Source organism: Chiloscyllium plagiosum, unplaced genomic scaffold (genome assembly GCF_037043375.1).
Source record: "Chiloscyllium plagiosum isolate Xiang-an unplaced genomic scaffold, Cpla_swu_hap1 HiC_scaffold_28, whole genome shotgun sequence".
NCBI classification, from domain to species: domain Eukaryota; kingdom Metazoa; phylum Chordata; class Chondrichthyes; order Orectolobiformes; family Hemiscylliidae; genus Chiloscyllium; species Chiloscyllium plagiosum.
In genome coordinates, this window is record NW_028270166.1 from 16,480,620 (window position 1) to 16,496,353 (window position 15,734).

Genomic DNA, 15,734 nt, shown 5'->3' on the forward strand with positions numbered 1-15,734 from the left:
CAACCCAACCACCCTGTAGCACAGCATTTCAACTCCCCCTCCCACTCCACCGAGGATATGCAGGTCATTGGACTCATCCACCGCCAAACCACAACAACGCGACGGTCGGAGGAGGAGGAGCGTCTTATCTTCCGACTGGGAACCCTCCAACCACAGGGAATGAACTTGGACTTCACCAGTTTCTTCATCCCCCCTCCCCCCACCTTGTCTCAGCCGAATCCCTCCAGCCCGGCACCGCCTTCCTGACCTGCAGTCTTCTTCTTGACCTCTCCGCCTCCATCCTACTCCGACCTATCACCCTCACCTTGACCTCTTTCCACCTATCACATTTCCAACGCCCCTCCTCCAAGTCCCTCCTCCCTACCTTTTATCTTCTCCTGCTGAACACTCTCTGCTCATTCCTGAAGAAGGGCCTGTGCCCGAAACGTCGAATCTCCTGTTCCCTGGATGCTGCCTGACCTGCTGTGCTGTTCCAGCAATAAAGTTTCAACTTTGATCTCCAGCATCTGCAGACCTCACTTTCTCCTCTATGTTGTATACCCACCAAGGCCAATGTATCCTTCTGAAAGGAGTGTGTGTTAGAACCCGAAGTGTGTTCTAACCAGCTTTTTGTATAGATGCAGCAGAACTTCCGCATCCTTTATTCCAGTCCTCTAGATATAGAAGTCAGAATAACGTTAGCCTCTTAATTATTCTTCAAACCTGTTTCTGTCATTTTAAAAAATCTGTGCGTCTGAACCGCCAAGTCTCTTTGGACATCAATTTTATTTAATTTCTTACCATCTAGAAAATACACACTGATCTATCCTTTTTCAATCCAAAGTGCACACATCGAACTCCACCTGCCACAGTTCATTACCAGCTTTCTTTTGCACATCAACTTTGAAGAAGGGGTTTGGAAGCCGATTCCCTCTGTCACTCCTCACATTTTTTGGAGGTGCTGGTGTTGGACTGGCGTGGACAAAGTTAAAAATCACACAATCACACAAAGCTAGTGCTTCCAAATAAACCTGTTGGACTATAACCTGGCATTGTGTGATTTTTAACTTGTTCCTCACAGTGTAAGACCAGAAAGAAAGGACAAATTAACTGGAAAAAAAGGAGTTAATATCAATATGCAGGAAGATTTCAATTCTTAAAGGGCATTCTTTCAAACTTCCCTTTTAGTGCGAAAGTCAGAAAGCATTGACTGCAACTTGAAATTTTCTACACATGACCTGTAGATCCCTTCAAATTTATTAAATTGAATATCTGATTATACTGTTAGACATGCATTATTATTTTTCCTCTGATGATAGCTAAACCATTAATAAAAATTGGTTAAAATAATCAATTGAAGGAAAATAAAACCCAAAATATACACATTGTCATCTCACTGTAAAAACTATCTCAGTAGTTAACCAGAAATGATGTCAAGCCATTCTGTAGATGGCCTTTAACATTTACATATAATAACACAAAAATACAAGTTCTAATTTTCAAAAGCAAAGTACTGCGGATGCTGGAAATCTAAAATAAAAGCTAAAAATGGAAATTTGCAGCAGTTCAGACAGCATCTCTGGTGGTGAGCCGGGAGGCAGCAAGAGCATTTATTAGGTGGAGTGATGGCAAAACCAATCCCTGAGGTGTTCCTGCCTCCATCAGACTTAAGTTCTGGGCAGGAAGATCCATGGTTCAGCTCCCTCCCCGTGTGCCAATTGCAGCATTTGTGGTCAATTAAAGCCTATAGCATTATAGAATTTTGATCGGGGAGAATCATAGATTTTCTTTGGGTTCATGCTTCTAATCCTCTTAGCTGAGTTAAGCATAGGTCAGCAAAGTCAAAAGGGACATAGGAATTATCTGACTGGTTGACAGCTCGCAATAGGCAAGACATCCCCATCGCAGGGCTCTTGGTTCCATGGAAGGCCTGCTGGTGGCCTTACCACTGCCTGGTTGGCTTCAGGTTGGGTGCCCTGTCCCTGGAATGGGCAGTGTGGGCCTCTTGCTGACTGTTCAGCCAGTGGATGAGATAGACACCTAAACAAGATTTCACTCGGGGTTTCAGGTCGTGATAACCTTTCATCAGAATGGATACTTTTTACTGCTTGAAACAGGAAAATACTGCTTAGGTTTTTGAATATTAAAACTTAAATTGAACTTGATCAAGATACACCTGCAATAATATAAGTTTATCAAATTTTGGTGTAATTCCTAAATTAAAATGAAACTTATAATCAGATTTGCTGTCAAAATAACAATGAGATAAAAGGTTCTTCCATTGCTTATGTGAAAATTGTACAACAGCTTCAAGGGTTCAGTTAATCACAACCAACCAAAATGGACTCTTGAGTCACACCATCAACATCATGAAAACTATATTCCACTTGCTTCATCATCAAAATGTAGCAAATGGCTTGAAATAGCTGTTTCCCTTGTGGCAAATATACCTGGGGATGTTAATGAGGAGCATAAACTTAGAGCCTGGTAAATTTGACAGCTGGAAATTGTCCCAATTTCTGTTTCTCAACCTCAAAGGGAAATTCCTGACCATAATAGATGTGTCTGAGTAATGGGGCTGGAGCAAGAAATGAACCTGTTAGCAAAAATGGAACAAATACACATTGAAAATATTTTTAAGTCTATCTTCAAAAGGTTGACAGAAATTCAATGCTGAATCTCATGATTTTGGCTTCCTTACTGAATTGAATAATGTGTAAGCAACATTATGAACAGCTTCAAACCTGATACAATATGCATTAGGCAAAAAAAGTCTAATAGACAATAGACAATAGGTGCAGGAGTAGGCCATTCTGCCCTTCGAACCACCATTCAATATGATCATAGCTGATCATCCTTAATCAGTATCCTGTTCCTGCCTTATCTCCATAACCCTTGATTCCACTATCCTTGAGAGCTCTATCCAACTGGTCTGAACACTTTGAAGGAGGAAGTAAAGATGTTCAACACTTGATCAGCCTCATGTCTACAAATCAGATCTGCTTGATTTCTCAGCACTTCTACAAATCCTATTTGTAGGAATAAACTTTGAATTTGTGAAACTTCACCTACTCATTAAATAGACTAACCCAAAGATGGCTTGCTAACCCATCCCAACAGTTGTGAGATATTTGAAGGTGAATTAGGTAATACTAAATTAAGAACATATGAGAAACACTTAGACAAGATGACTTTATCAAAGTTTCTTGCGCGTCACTTTTCTAGGGAGTGGAAGAGCGAGTTGTTCAAGTCTGGGAGTTGCAACAGCATTTTTAGCAGATTCTGATATTACAAAGGGATTTTCAGACTTGGTTGCTGCAGCACGGATCTTTGGTTTAGCAAGTTCTTCGACTCTTTCTGTTGCTGTGTAGCTCATTGCAGCATCAGATACAGGTTCATCCACTGGTCTGCTGGGAACATACCCTGCATAGTCTCCTTTAGGCTCTAGAAAATAAGAAGCATTACTTATGTTATGGCATTAGTATTGGAAAATGTAAGTAAAAATTGCATAGCTTAATAGCTCTTTAATCTGTTCAAAATACACATTTGAGTTGCTAAGGTCACTTGATATACATGGTTAAAAATTTAAAAATCACACAACACCAGGTTATAGTCCAACAGGTTTAATTGGAAGCACTAGCTTTCAGAGCGACGCTCCTTCATCAGGTGGTTGTGTAGGACATAATTGTAAGGTACAGAATTTATAGCAAAAATTCGAACAAATGAAAGATTCAACAGACAATCAAGGTATTTTTCAATATATAATTTCAGTTACATCACACTGTAAACTTTTGCTATAAATTCTGTGCCTTACAATTGTGTCCTCCCCAACCACCTGATGAAGGGGTGGTGCTCCGAAAGCTAGTGCTTCCAATTAAACCTGTTGGACTATAACCTGGTGTTGTGTGATTTTTAACGTTGTACACCCCAGTCCAACACCGGCATCTCCAGATCATGGTTAAAATTTCTATCTGGTTTTGTAAGCACAATCCTGTGATCTAGTTTGAGGTTTTCCATTTGTGTAACACATTTTCACTTACAGCCCTGATTTTCGTTCTGAGGTTGGGAATGATTGTCAGGATTGTTTCTGGTTGCCAATCCTGACTTCCATGGCAAAAGCCAGGCTCTTAATTCTGGGTTTTTTTGATGTGTGGGGGGAGGGGAGTTTGATTTATTTGTTGCCTAATCAATCCAGATTTTATTGTGATTAGTCTAAATTCCAAATCTTACACTGTTATATTGGAGTTCATATTCTTTTGGATTCTCAGAGCAATAACATAATCACCATTATGAGCTCCAGGACAGAGAGATTTGAAACAGATGCTGCCACCTCCTCTCCTGTGTGGTCTGTGTTGTTTGATGGGATGACTGTTTTCCCTGAGATTCCAACTCTCTTTCCTTTAATTTGGATTTAATGCAATTGTACAAATATAAGACATTAAATGCTCACATTATCCCTTTTCAAGCACCAGTCTTATCAACTGCATTTCCAAAAGCCTGTTCAGACCTTTGATTACATGTAATACCTTAAATAACCAAACTACACTCTTCCTTTAAACCCTTCCCCATTTTCAACCTCTCTTCCTCACGCAACCCAGAACATCTAGCATCCTGCCAGAGGGACACTTGCTTTGTCCATTAATGTTGTTGGAATAATCTGATTTCTGAAGGTGTCATCAATCCTACACCGCTGCAAGAATAACACAAAAAATGTGCAGATAGCACATCTTCCGTCTCAGCTAAACTAAGTTCTTCTCAGAAATACATTTTGAGCCAGCAGTCTGTTTTCTTCATTTGGGTGGATTTAGAAGTTTGAAAGTGAGCTTTTTTCCCTTCTAACATTTCTCTGGAAAGATGCATTAGAAAGTGCAATTTCTTTTCTTTTAAGTATTACAATTAGCATTGTTTCACTGTTTCATGCTTAAATTCAATGATGGCTTACTTGCTAATTCCACAATCCTTTTAGTTGGTGATATACTCTTAGCTTCTTCACTGATCTGATGATCCCAGAAGGGGTAGTCCCACAAATAGGATTTTAGAGCAGGCGGCTCATGGTAGGTTTTATGCTTAGCAAGATCTTCCATTCGACTTGACATTACATCATACGTCATATCATCATCCGTCTGGATCTAAAATTGCAAAACAAAATAAGGCTATAAAAAAAAATGACCATTTGATGCTGACAACAGTAGACCATGAATAGCTTGTATTTATATAGTAGCTTAGACATACACCACAAAATGCCTGATGCATTGGGACGCCTGCGAGAAAGCTTGTGCATTATGTTGTGGAGCGTGAAAGAGTTGAGCTTTGAGCTAACATATGGTTTTATCCATCCTTTTCAATTATTGAATTGCCAGCCAAGGTACTCCGTACAGATGTGGAACATACTGTGATGGTGTGTTTAATGATGAATCTGACAGTTTCGGTTGCAGCACAGGTACAGTTTTGTCTTGGGTGCTATAGGTGAAAGAACCTTGCAATACGGTGGCTTGGCACCCATCAGAGGCTACCTTCACAACACTGCCATTGACCTGCTAGCCAGCCAGCCTGGACAACTACTATAAGACCATAAGACCATAAGACATAGTAGTGGAAGTAAGGCCATTTGGCCCATCAAGTCCTCTCCACCATTGTAATCGTGGCTTATGGACATTTCAACTCCACTTACTGCACTATCCCAGGAGCACTGAACTCCTTGCGAGATCAAGAATTTATCAATCTCTGCCTTGAAGACATTTGACCTCATGTAGCCTTCATTCCCTGAGGCGCCACCCAGGTTCAAAAGGCCAATCAAGGCCAGTTTGCACAAAAACATATAACCAGATACTCCCTCTAGGGCCAGAGTTGTCTCTAAAGGACATCTGCAATCTCCTCAGTGGAATTCCAGCACCCTGGCACATCCTAGATCCTTGGCAAGTCTCTCTAATTCATATGAATTAATATTCATATGTTAATATATTAATTTATACTAATATATTCATTCATTTTTAATTTTATATTGTTTTTGTCCTTGTAGTTAATGTGGGAGATATCAATGAGTTCTCCTTTACATTTGGGGAAACAAAGCGCAGAGTGGCTGACCACAATGCAGACACCTATGTTCTCTTCACAAAAATGACCCCGAGTTTCCAGTTCCCTGCTAATTCAACAGACTACCATGTTCCCTGGCCAACATCTCTGTCCTGGGTTTGCTACAGTGCTCCAACGAGGCTTGGTGCAAGCTGGAAGAACACCTCATTTTCCACTAGGGAACCCTGCAGCCTTCTGGACTCAATATCAAGTTCAATAATTTTAGGGCTTCAGCACCTTCTTCCATGTCCTTACCTCGACACCCACACTCATATATCATATGGGCTACTACCGCAACCAACCCATTATCATCTACTAACGGTCCCCAACAGCAGCTATTCATTCTCCCAGGCTGACCTCTACCTCCTTTATCTGCCCAACTGTTTCTCTCTCTCTCTGGGCTCCATTTCCATCTATTGTTAAATCCTATCCCCTCCCCTCACCCCCTTCTCACGCATATGTACTAACCTTTTCTCAGCTCCAATCAGTTCTGAGGAAAGGCCACTGGACCAGAAACATTCACTCTGCTTTCTCTTCTTAGATGCTGCCAGACCTGCTGAGTTTTTTCAGCAATTTCTGATCTTGTTGGGAGATATCAATGTTTTGATGAAAATAGGATAATTATTGGAAGTTAAGGGGTGAGGAGTCTGAGAAAGCTGGTGATTTGGAGGTGCTAATGAGATTAGTGGAAGAAACTCTTAATGAATTTAAGGACCTGTTGGTTCTGCACATTTTACATCCAGATATCAGCACACTGTGAATGGAATCAACTGGAAAGAGCATACAAGATGGTAGAATTTAAAACATGCTATTTCCAAAAACAGTCAGTCCTCTTGCTTGATTTTACTTTGATTTAAAAGTCATTTTGCCTGAAGCAATCTTGCCCAATGAAAGTGATCATGTTGTAAGTTAGCATGATGAATTTTCACTAATTGTGCCCATTTGAAGTTGAGTCCCATTAATCCATCATTAATGAGCAGTAACCAGCAATTAATTAAAGCTTCACACAGATCACTTTCTCATACTGATTTTAGAATAACATAAAGTTCAGTTGAAATTAATTATAATTCAATTCAATCCTGAAATTATGATCATGCATGACCAAAGATATTCCCTATGAACTAAAAAACAGATTGTATTATAAATTTGAAGGCAGATTTCAATTTTGGACGTGATGGTGTTAGGAGATGTGGCAAAAGGAACTCCTATGATTTTCTAAAAAAATTGATAGAATTGTGGATGCTGGAAATCAGAAACAAAAATCAAAATAGAAATTGCTGGAAAAACTCAGCAGGTCTGGCAGCATCCATGGAGCGAAATCAGAGTTAACGTTTGGGGTCCTTTCTTCAGAATTTCCTTATTCTAATACTTGGGCTAATTTCTATTTTATTAATGGATTTCCCTATTGATTGCATCAGAATTCGGCCAAATGCCTACCAATGTGTACAATTTCCAAAGTGCTAACCATGGTATATTTAAAGTAGGGAGGTACCCTATCCCTGTAACCCTGCATTTACCATGGCTAACCCACCAAGCCTGCACATCCCCGGACACTACGGGCTATTTAGAATGGCCAATCCACATAATCTGTACATCCTTGGACTGTGGGAGGAAACTGGAGCACCCGAAAGAAACCCATAGAGACATATGGAGTATATGCAACTCCACACATTCACCGGAGGGTGGAATTGAACACTGGTCCCTGGCACTGTGAGGCAGCAATGCTCACCACTGATTCACCGTGTTGTCTATTGTACAATGGGTAAAGCCCTAAAAAAGCTGCTTGAGAATGCCATCATAATATTAAGTTCTGCTGCAAAACTGAGTGCTGGGAAGTAAATAGTACAGGTTTTTGACAACTAAATTGAAAAATAATTATCTTGGAACTGTTTCAGCAAAGGAAGTATTTTCCATGACCTTTCACACCGTTTTGACGCCTGTATCTTCAGTGATCTAGATCTTAATTGTTGAAATTCCCTCTCAAATCCCTTTAAATGGTGAGTGGCAAAAGTGTAATCAAAGAGAATGACCACTATTGTAATCAGTTTCCATGTTCCACTAGGCCGGTGGTTTTAAAATCAGAACTTGAATATTGTGAACAGCAAGTATTGTCATACCACCAGCATACTACCATTAAATTACTGTCATCTTTTCACCACTGATTAATTCCATTCAGATTCATGCAGACTTATATTTTCATGCTGCTGGGATAGTGAATAATGAATATTGACTGATGAATCAGTCAGGCCATTGCTCCAGAATGTTTAATAAAATTATTTTTCTGATTATCTCTGGATGGACTAAGAGACCTGTTCCATCTGTATTTCTTTTGTGATCTTCAAAAACCTCAATCCCTGTTACACTCAGTAGAAATCATTTATATAATCAAACATAAACTGTGCAGTCTCTGGAAAATTATTGCTGAAATTTAGCCTGTTAATCATGTGACTTTATTTGTACAACTTCAAAAGGAAAATAAAAATGTGTATTAATTCTGTGCATTTGATGACTTAATGGCATCTCATAGTGCTTTCCAACCAAACATCTTAATCTGTTGTCACTATTGTAATGTAGGAACTATGGCAGCTAAATTATGCACACCAAAGTGCCCACAAACAGCAATTTAATCATGAACAAATAATCTGTTCTAGGGATGATTGAAGGATACATATTGACCAGGAATAATGTTCCCTTTAAATTTTTCTTGTAGTGCATGATCAAATTGTTGAAATATTTAAGTTTTTAATGTTTTCATGTGGTCTGCATTCACAGTAACTTATAGGGATCAACTTGCATGCGCTTGCACAAGATCTTTCAAATTGCTGTGTGGCTACACAACTGCAGATCTTAGAAGGAATGTTGGTCAGGATGCAAAGTGAGAATAGTCATGGCCTTCAAAACAATGCCAGGGTCAGTCAGATAGGACTTTAACCATAAGACAAGATTTTTAGCAGTGCAGCACTCCCCTGGTGTCTTAATCTAAATTACACAGTCAAATTTCCGGAGCAGGATTTGAACTGACAACTCGCTTACTCAGAAGTGAGAATACTATCATCGAGCTGTGAAGTACACCGAATAATTTACTGAAATACTGAGATAAATAGCCAAGGGCTGTTATATAAATTATCATCAAGGTTGAAATATATAAAAAGGAGAACAAAGCAAATCAAAAAGTAGTGGCTAAGACTGATGGACTAGAGATGTTACGATTTGAATATTGTGTGAAGACAGAAATGCTGAAGAAAGTGTGAAATTCTTCGTTAGAATCCTTGGGAAATGATGAATGAAGGAGGGTGCATCTGCATGCAGTATTTCAATCATGCTGGTTTTAATGTTTTAAACCAACTGAACAGCATATGAATGTCTCAACTGAAATGATAAAATGTGGAAAATGTTTATTTAAAGAATCTTTATAATTGAAGAATAAAAATGAGGTAAGCTCCAAAGAGGGGGAAGTTCAGACTACAATTTAGGATTCTGTGGTCGATGATGGTTATCAACTCCATGAGATCTGCTGGCATGGTCTTCAATGCTACCAAACATTTGCAACTGAATTGCAAACTTAGAACTCCCTAGCCAGCTTTCATTACTCACCAATTCCTCAATTCTGGCCTACCAGTGTTATTGCAATTCACTGCTAGATTCAACACTTTCACCCATGACGCAGAAATAAACTCAACTCCTGAATAGTTAAAAGCCCGGAGAATCATAGCTATCAGATTATGAAATAGTATAGGCATATGAACAGATAGCCATACATTTAATTCACCTGCATAATTCCTCCTTCTCCCCATATACTTAATGGTTTATGTCAGGAAAGTGCATTTCTCATTATCAATCTCAGACCCATGATATGAACAACATTGTTACGTTAGTCTTGTATGTCACAACAATTCTCTGGAGTAAATGAGCTTGGCCTATCAACCAATTTCAATAACATTATTAAGCCCATCAATTGTCATTGCTCCAGACATTCCTGTTTTAAGCTTGGTTATGTCTTTAGAATTATTCTGGTCATGCATCAACGATATTGGAAATGTGGATCAAATATCTGTAAAGTACCAGGTTCTAGAAAGTGCACGGAAAGCAACAGAACTACTATGTGCTGCTACAAGAACAAGGATAAAGACGTGTTATCACAAATGGCTAAATGCTCAATCAGTTATGGTGCTGAGCTATACTAGACCAGGAAGACCTGAAGTTCAATTTCTGGTCATTACTGATGCAGAAGATGTCAATTGAACTAAATTGAAATAAAACTAGAGTCCACATGGTGGAAGAAAACATTAATTTGCCTGGATACCTACTCTTCAGCACAGTGCAATGGCTTCTCCTACGTATGTAGCTTTCTGAGAAGAATATCCAAAAGAATCTAAACAAGATACTCAAAGACCATTGCCCAGCAGGTTCTGTCATGGTGCTGACAGTGTCTATGCCATTGATTGTTCTGGTATTATTGACTAAACTTTCTGCTCTTAAGAAATTCAATATTCTCCCTCTGCTGCTATGGCAACGTTGAACCAGGGACTAAACAAGCATCCCCAGTGTCCAACATATGTCAGAGGATGTCATTTTTGTATTTGAATATGCTCTATCATAAATGGGAGGGCAGATTGCATACTGCTACAGCCTGTCTAAACTCAGGATCGATGGAAAGATGGGAATGTTAGCCAGTAACACATCCTAACCCATTTTCTTCACATTCTTGCCCCAAATCAATCAAAAGGATTTTAGCAAGACGTCAAGATATCCCAGCCCAGGATTTAAATCTTAAATAATGCTTCAGAAATAAAAGATTACTGGTACATTTTCATTTGACAGATTCAAGCTCAGGGCCTTTACTTCATAGGAAAATAAATTCAGCCCCAACCATGGAAAGCCTGTCATCATTCCCTGTGTAAACATACATATAATAAGTGGCCAGATGATAAACCATGAGATTTTCTCACAAGTCCCCAGTATGGATCCATAATACTTTATTACCAACACCGCTCACTTTCTGTGAGAATCTGAAAAATCTCAGTTTTCGAGGGGAGCTAATTACAGGATACTTGCTGACAGAATTATACACAATCAATTTTGGGGAGATGGGAGGAAAGAGGAAGCAGGGAAAGCAATACATGGGGATATAAAGCCACCTTTAGTTTAAACTCTATTTTATTTCAGAAGAAACAGGGCTATAATAAAACTGATTATACAGACTTGAATTTTTTCTGTTGTACAATGAAATTGACTGCTGACTTGGTAGTGTCCAATTCGTATTACTGCCCAAGGTGAGTTTCACCCTACAATCATTGCAGAATGTCTTTCAAGATGAATTTATTCACAATCTCCTGCTAGTGTTAAGGATTATTTGCTTCCATCTTTTTTTTTCATCTCTCTGTGGTCCCAAGGAAAAGCAGTAAGATCTAGGACACTATGGTGGCTCAGTGGTTAGCACCGCTAACTCATAGTGCCAGGGACCCGGAATTTGCACGTTCTCCCTGTGTCTGTGTGGATTTCTTCTGGGTGTTCTGGTTTCCTACCACAATCCAAAGATGTGCAGGTTAGGTGGACTGACCATGCTAAAATTGCCCATAGTGTCAAAGATGTGTAGGTTAGGTGGATTCGCCAGGGAAATGCAGGGTTATGGGGGAGAGGGTGGTGAGTCTGGGTGGGATGCTCTTCAGAGAGTTCATATGGACTTGTTGGGCTGAATGGCCTGTTTCCATATTGTAGGGATTTGATGACCTCTGTGATGCTTTTCCTTTGACTGCATTTGGCTTCATTCTCAGTAATTGCACAGAAAGAATTGAATGATACAGGGTCCAACTACGATGCTCTCAAGATGTAGAAGATCTATCATTCATGTCTAGAAAGTATCGAGCAAAGGTTCGAACTTCTTTCAAAAACTGGTATGATAAACAAGGATGATGCTTCTTTCACACAGCCTGATGGATTAATTTAGTCACATGAATTAATGGAAATGAACTTCACATGAAAATAATGTACAATGTGTTTTCATACCCTCCACTGAATATCAACAATCTATGTATAAAGTTTTAAAAGCAATCTAAAGTTAGCATCATTCAAATATTATGGCCTTGCAATAGAACATCAATCATAATGAGGATTTTGCAAAACTCCCCTGGGAAGCCAAGAGTAGGCATGAGTAGAAACCAAGACTATGCAACCTGCCCCTGGGAAGCCAAGAGTAGGCATGAGTAGAAACCAAGACTATGCAACCTGCCCCTGGGAAGCCAAGAGTGGGCATGAGTAGAAACCAAGACTATGCAACCTGCCCCTGGGAAGCCAAGAGTAGGCATGAGTAGAAACCAAGACTATGCAACCTGCCCCTGGGAAGCCAAGAGTAGGCATGAGTAGAAACCAAGACTATGCAACCTGCCCCTGGGAAGCCAAGAGTAGGCATGAGTAGAAACCAAGAGTATGCAACCTGCCCCTGGAAAGCAAAACATTATTCTTTTGGAAACCTGTAAGCATTTTTCATTTGTAGCTTTTTTTACAGAGATGGGTGGTGGGATGGGGTATTTTGGGCAGGGTGCACTTGTATAGTGGAGAAATAGCTACCTACTTGTCTAGTCTAATTGAACTTCCTGCTCTTACGCCAGGCATAAAAGGATAGAAAAGATCAACAGAACTGCCAATAAGATAAATCTCATGTCTGGATAGAGCTAGAATAGAAGAAATTCAATCTGAATGAATTAAACATTCTTTCTGTTTTAGTTTGTTAATGTTCATGCAACTATAGTAATATTTCCTTTTATATGTTGTGTGGTTGAGGACTTGGCCAAGTTTTATTGTATTATGGGCGTGGTTATCCTTTTCATTTCCTTCACTCTGCAAAATTCCCACTTTTTAATGTTTGCTGATTTGTGGTGTGGGTAGTTTTATAGTGGATCATAGTAGGAGTCACTGCAGCAAATTGTCTCTCCTTTATTTTTTAAGAGTGAGACTCTGTTCTCTCCATTTGACTCAACAGTCATTTAATTGTTTTTGATCTTCTCTCAGTTTATGATAACCTTCTTTATTCTGGTTGTGCTCTGCTGGATTTTATTAACAATGTTCTCCGATTGCTCCAAATAGAAATATCTCGATAACAGATGAAAAAGTGCTTGTGTCTTGTTGCTAATCTTTAAATATTAATTGCTTTCTTGCTCCAAGTTGAAAACTTGCTTACTTGAAATAATTGGCTTTATGCATTTGTGAATTGAGCATTTTATTGTTGCATAATTCTTCAGCAGAAAGAAAATGACTTGCATTTACTCATACCAAATGATGTTAAGTATTAGCATGCTTTATTTTAAACTATTATTCCTTATTAACACCTTCACTGGTTTATCGAACAGTAAGATTGTGTTTCCACTTCCTTTCAACATAATATTCACCACTGGAACTCTTATTTTAGCCCCAGTGACAATGTCTTCAACCGTACTTCCAGTTATGTTGTTCATCCATTTTATGTTCTTAGTAGTTATGCCATTGGTGTTCATAGTTCTTCATATATCCATTTGGGAACTCACAGAAATGCTTCAAGAAGCCATCCTTAATGGACAGGCTGTCAATATTACAAAAGAAAGAGGTTAGAGCAGTAATGATATTCTGCCAATAGAGGTCACTAGAACACTTTGTACAGAATGCTTACTGAGGGTGAAATTACTCTGGGTGATGCGTGTACTAATATGGAGTACTTTGATTGGTTGGCATTGATAACATATTAATACATTTTTTAATCAATTTACCAAAGTTCCTGACTGGATTAACATACATTCAGACATAAGCCTAGTATTAATAGTTTATATAAACTTATTAATCACCGATTTAAGGAAATGATGCAAATTATTTTAGGCTTTCCCTCCATTTACTAAGATGGCTATTTAACAGGCATTGGGCTGGAATTTCACTCTCAAGGTGTGGAGGTTGAGTCAAACTCGGCTTGGCACCCTGCCTGGTGCTAGATTTGGAAAGGGGGAGGTGAAACGAGATTTGGGTCAACTTGTACACTAGTCACTTAAAGTAAGCACGCAGGCACAGCTAGTGGGGAAGAAGGCATAGCTAGGGATTTTGAATACAGAAGCAATTGTCTTGCTGCAAGTGTACAGTCCTTAGTGATACCACGTCCAGAGTATTGTGTGCAGTTTATGTCCCCTTCTCTGAGAAAGGCTATTCTAGCTATAGGGCGAGTGCAGCAAAAACATTTTTTCACATTCGTTCACAGAATATGAGTATTGCTGACTGGGCCAGATTTCCAAGAGCGCAGTCAAGAATCAACTACATGTTGCTTTGGGTCTGGAATTATATGTAGGCCAAACCAGTAAGGATGGCAGTTTCCTTCCTTAAAGGACATTAGTGAATCAGTCATGTTTTTCCAACAATCATCAGTGGTTTCATGGTCATTGTTAGACTCTTAATTCCTGATTATTGTTGAATTCAAATTCAACCAACTGTCATGCCAGGATTTGAACCTGGGTCCCCAAAAGTTAGCAATAATAAACCATTCCCCTCCAGACTGTTTCCTGAGATGGCATGACCGACATATGAAGAGAGACTGCATTGATTAGTACTATATTAATTGTAATTTAGAAGAATTGGGGGGAGATCTTTTAGAAACCCATAATATTCTAGACAAGGTAGACAGGATAAATGCAGGAAAGAGATCCCCTATGAAAGGGGAGTCCAGAATCAGGGATCTAAGGGTTAAGGGATCGAAGGGTATGGGGACAAAGCAGGATCAGGGGACTGAGTTGGAAAATCAGTCAGAATCATATTGAATGGTGGAGCAGGCTGAAAGGTCTACTCATGCTCTTAGTTTTTATGTTTCTGGAAAAAGTTACTCAAATGACATAACTCTGGCTGGGGTGGGGGTTGGCAGGCTGCAGATGGGAATGCAGTAGTGTCGGGTGACGCAATGTGGATTGGATATGGTCGAGGGCTGCAGCGTGACAGGGTGGGCTGGTTAAAATAACCATCTTGTATGGCACTTTGTCCCAGTTGTTTGGTAAAATTAGATCCTTTAAGCCTCAAAACCCACCCACCCCAATCGGCCCTCATATTCTTCATGTGCCCAAACTCACATCCCCTTATATCTCCTATGCTGACCCAGTACCTGTTTGTGATCCTCACGCGTCCCTATCGACTCTCATCGTCCATATGCCAAAGTGCAAACTCATGACACCACCACTCACCCTCCTGGCCCTTTACTGTCTCATGCCAACTTATGAACACCAATTGAGCTTCAAAGCGCCTTATAATCCCTATACCAACTTACTGCCAACTCATGCCCTTACCCACCACTTTTTACCTATACAGCCTGCATGGCAACTCAACCCTGTATCCGTTATGGGTACACCTCAGGAGCCATATTGAGGATGGACTAAAGTAAAATTCTCAATGTCTACTACAGAGTTCACTATATGATGAAAACAAATGCCATTCCGGGAAACCTCTTCAATAAGATTAAATTCCCTTCAAAACTTAATCTCTCATTAAAGCAAATACATTTGTATTTATAACCCTACATCAAAGACAGTTAATCCTTTAATAAATTCTTTGACTGCCAATCAAACTGCAAATTTACAACCCCCCGCAGACATAATGATCGACTGTGAAAAACAGTCAAGTATCAATAATGCTATAATTATAGCACTTAGGGCTATGTCAATGGACAGCTGTTGACATTGCTAGAT

At 39.5% G+C, this 15,734-nt stretch overlaps 1 protein-coding gene across 1 annotated transcript in view; it reads right to left on the bottom strand.

The window, feature by feature from the left end:
- Positions 1-400: 400 nt before the first annotated feature.
- LOC122565053 (uncharacterized) overlaps positions 401-15,734 on the bottom strand; it is a 47,926-nt gene continuing 32,592 nt past the window's right edge. The window contains exons 10-11 of the mRNA XM_043720683.2: positions 4,922-5,108; positions 401-3,423 (exon numbers count right to left, since the gene is read on the bottom strand). Coding sequence (XP_043576618.2) covers positions 3,176-3,423; positions 4,922-5,108 — 435 coding nt within the window. The 3' untranslated portion in view covers positions 401-3,175. The remainder of the gene's footprint in view (positions 3,424-4,921; positions 5,109-15,734) is intronic.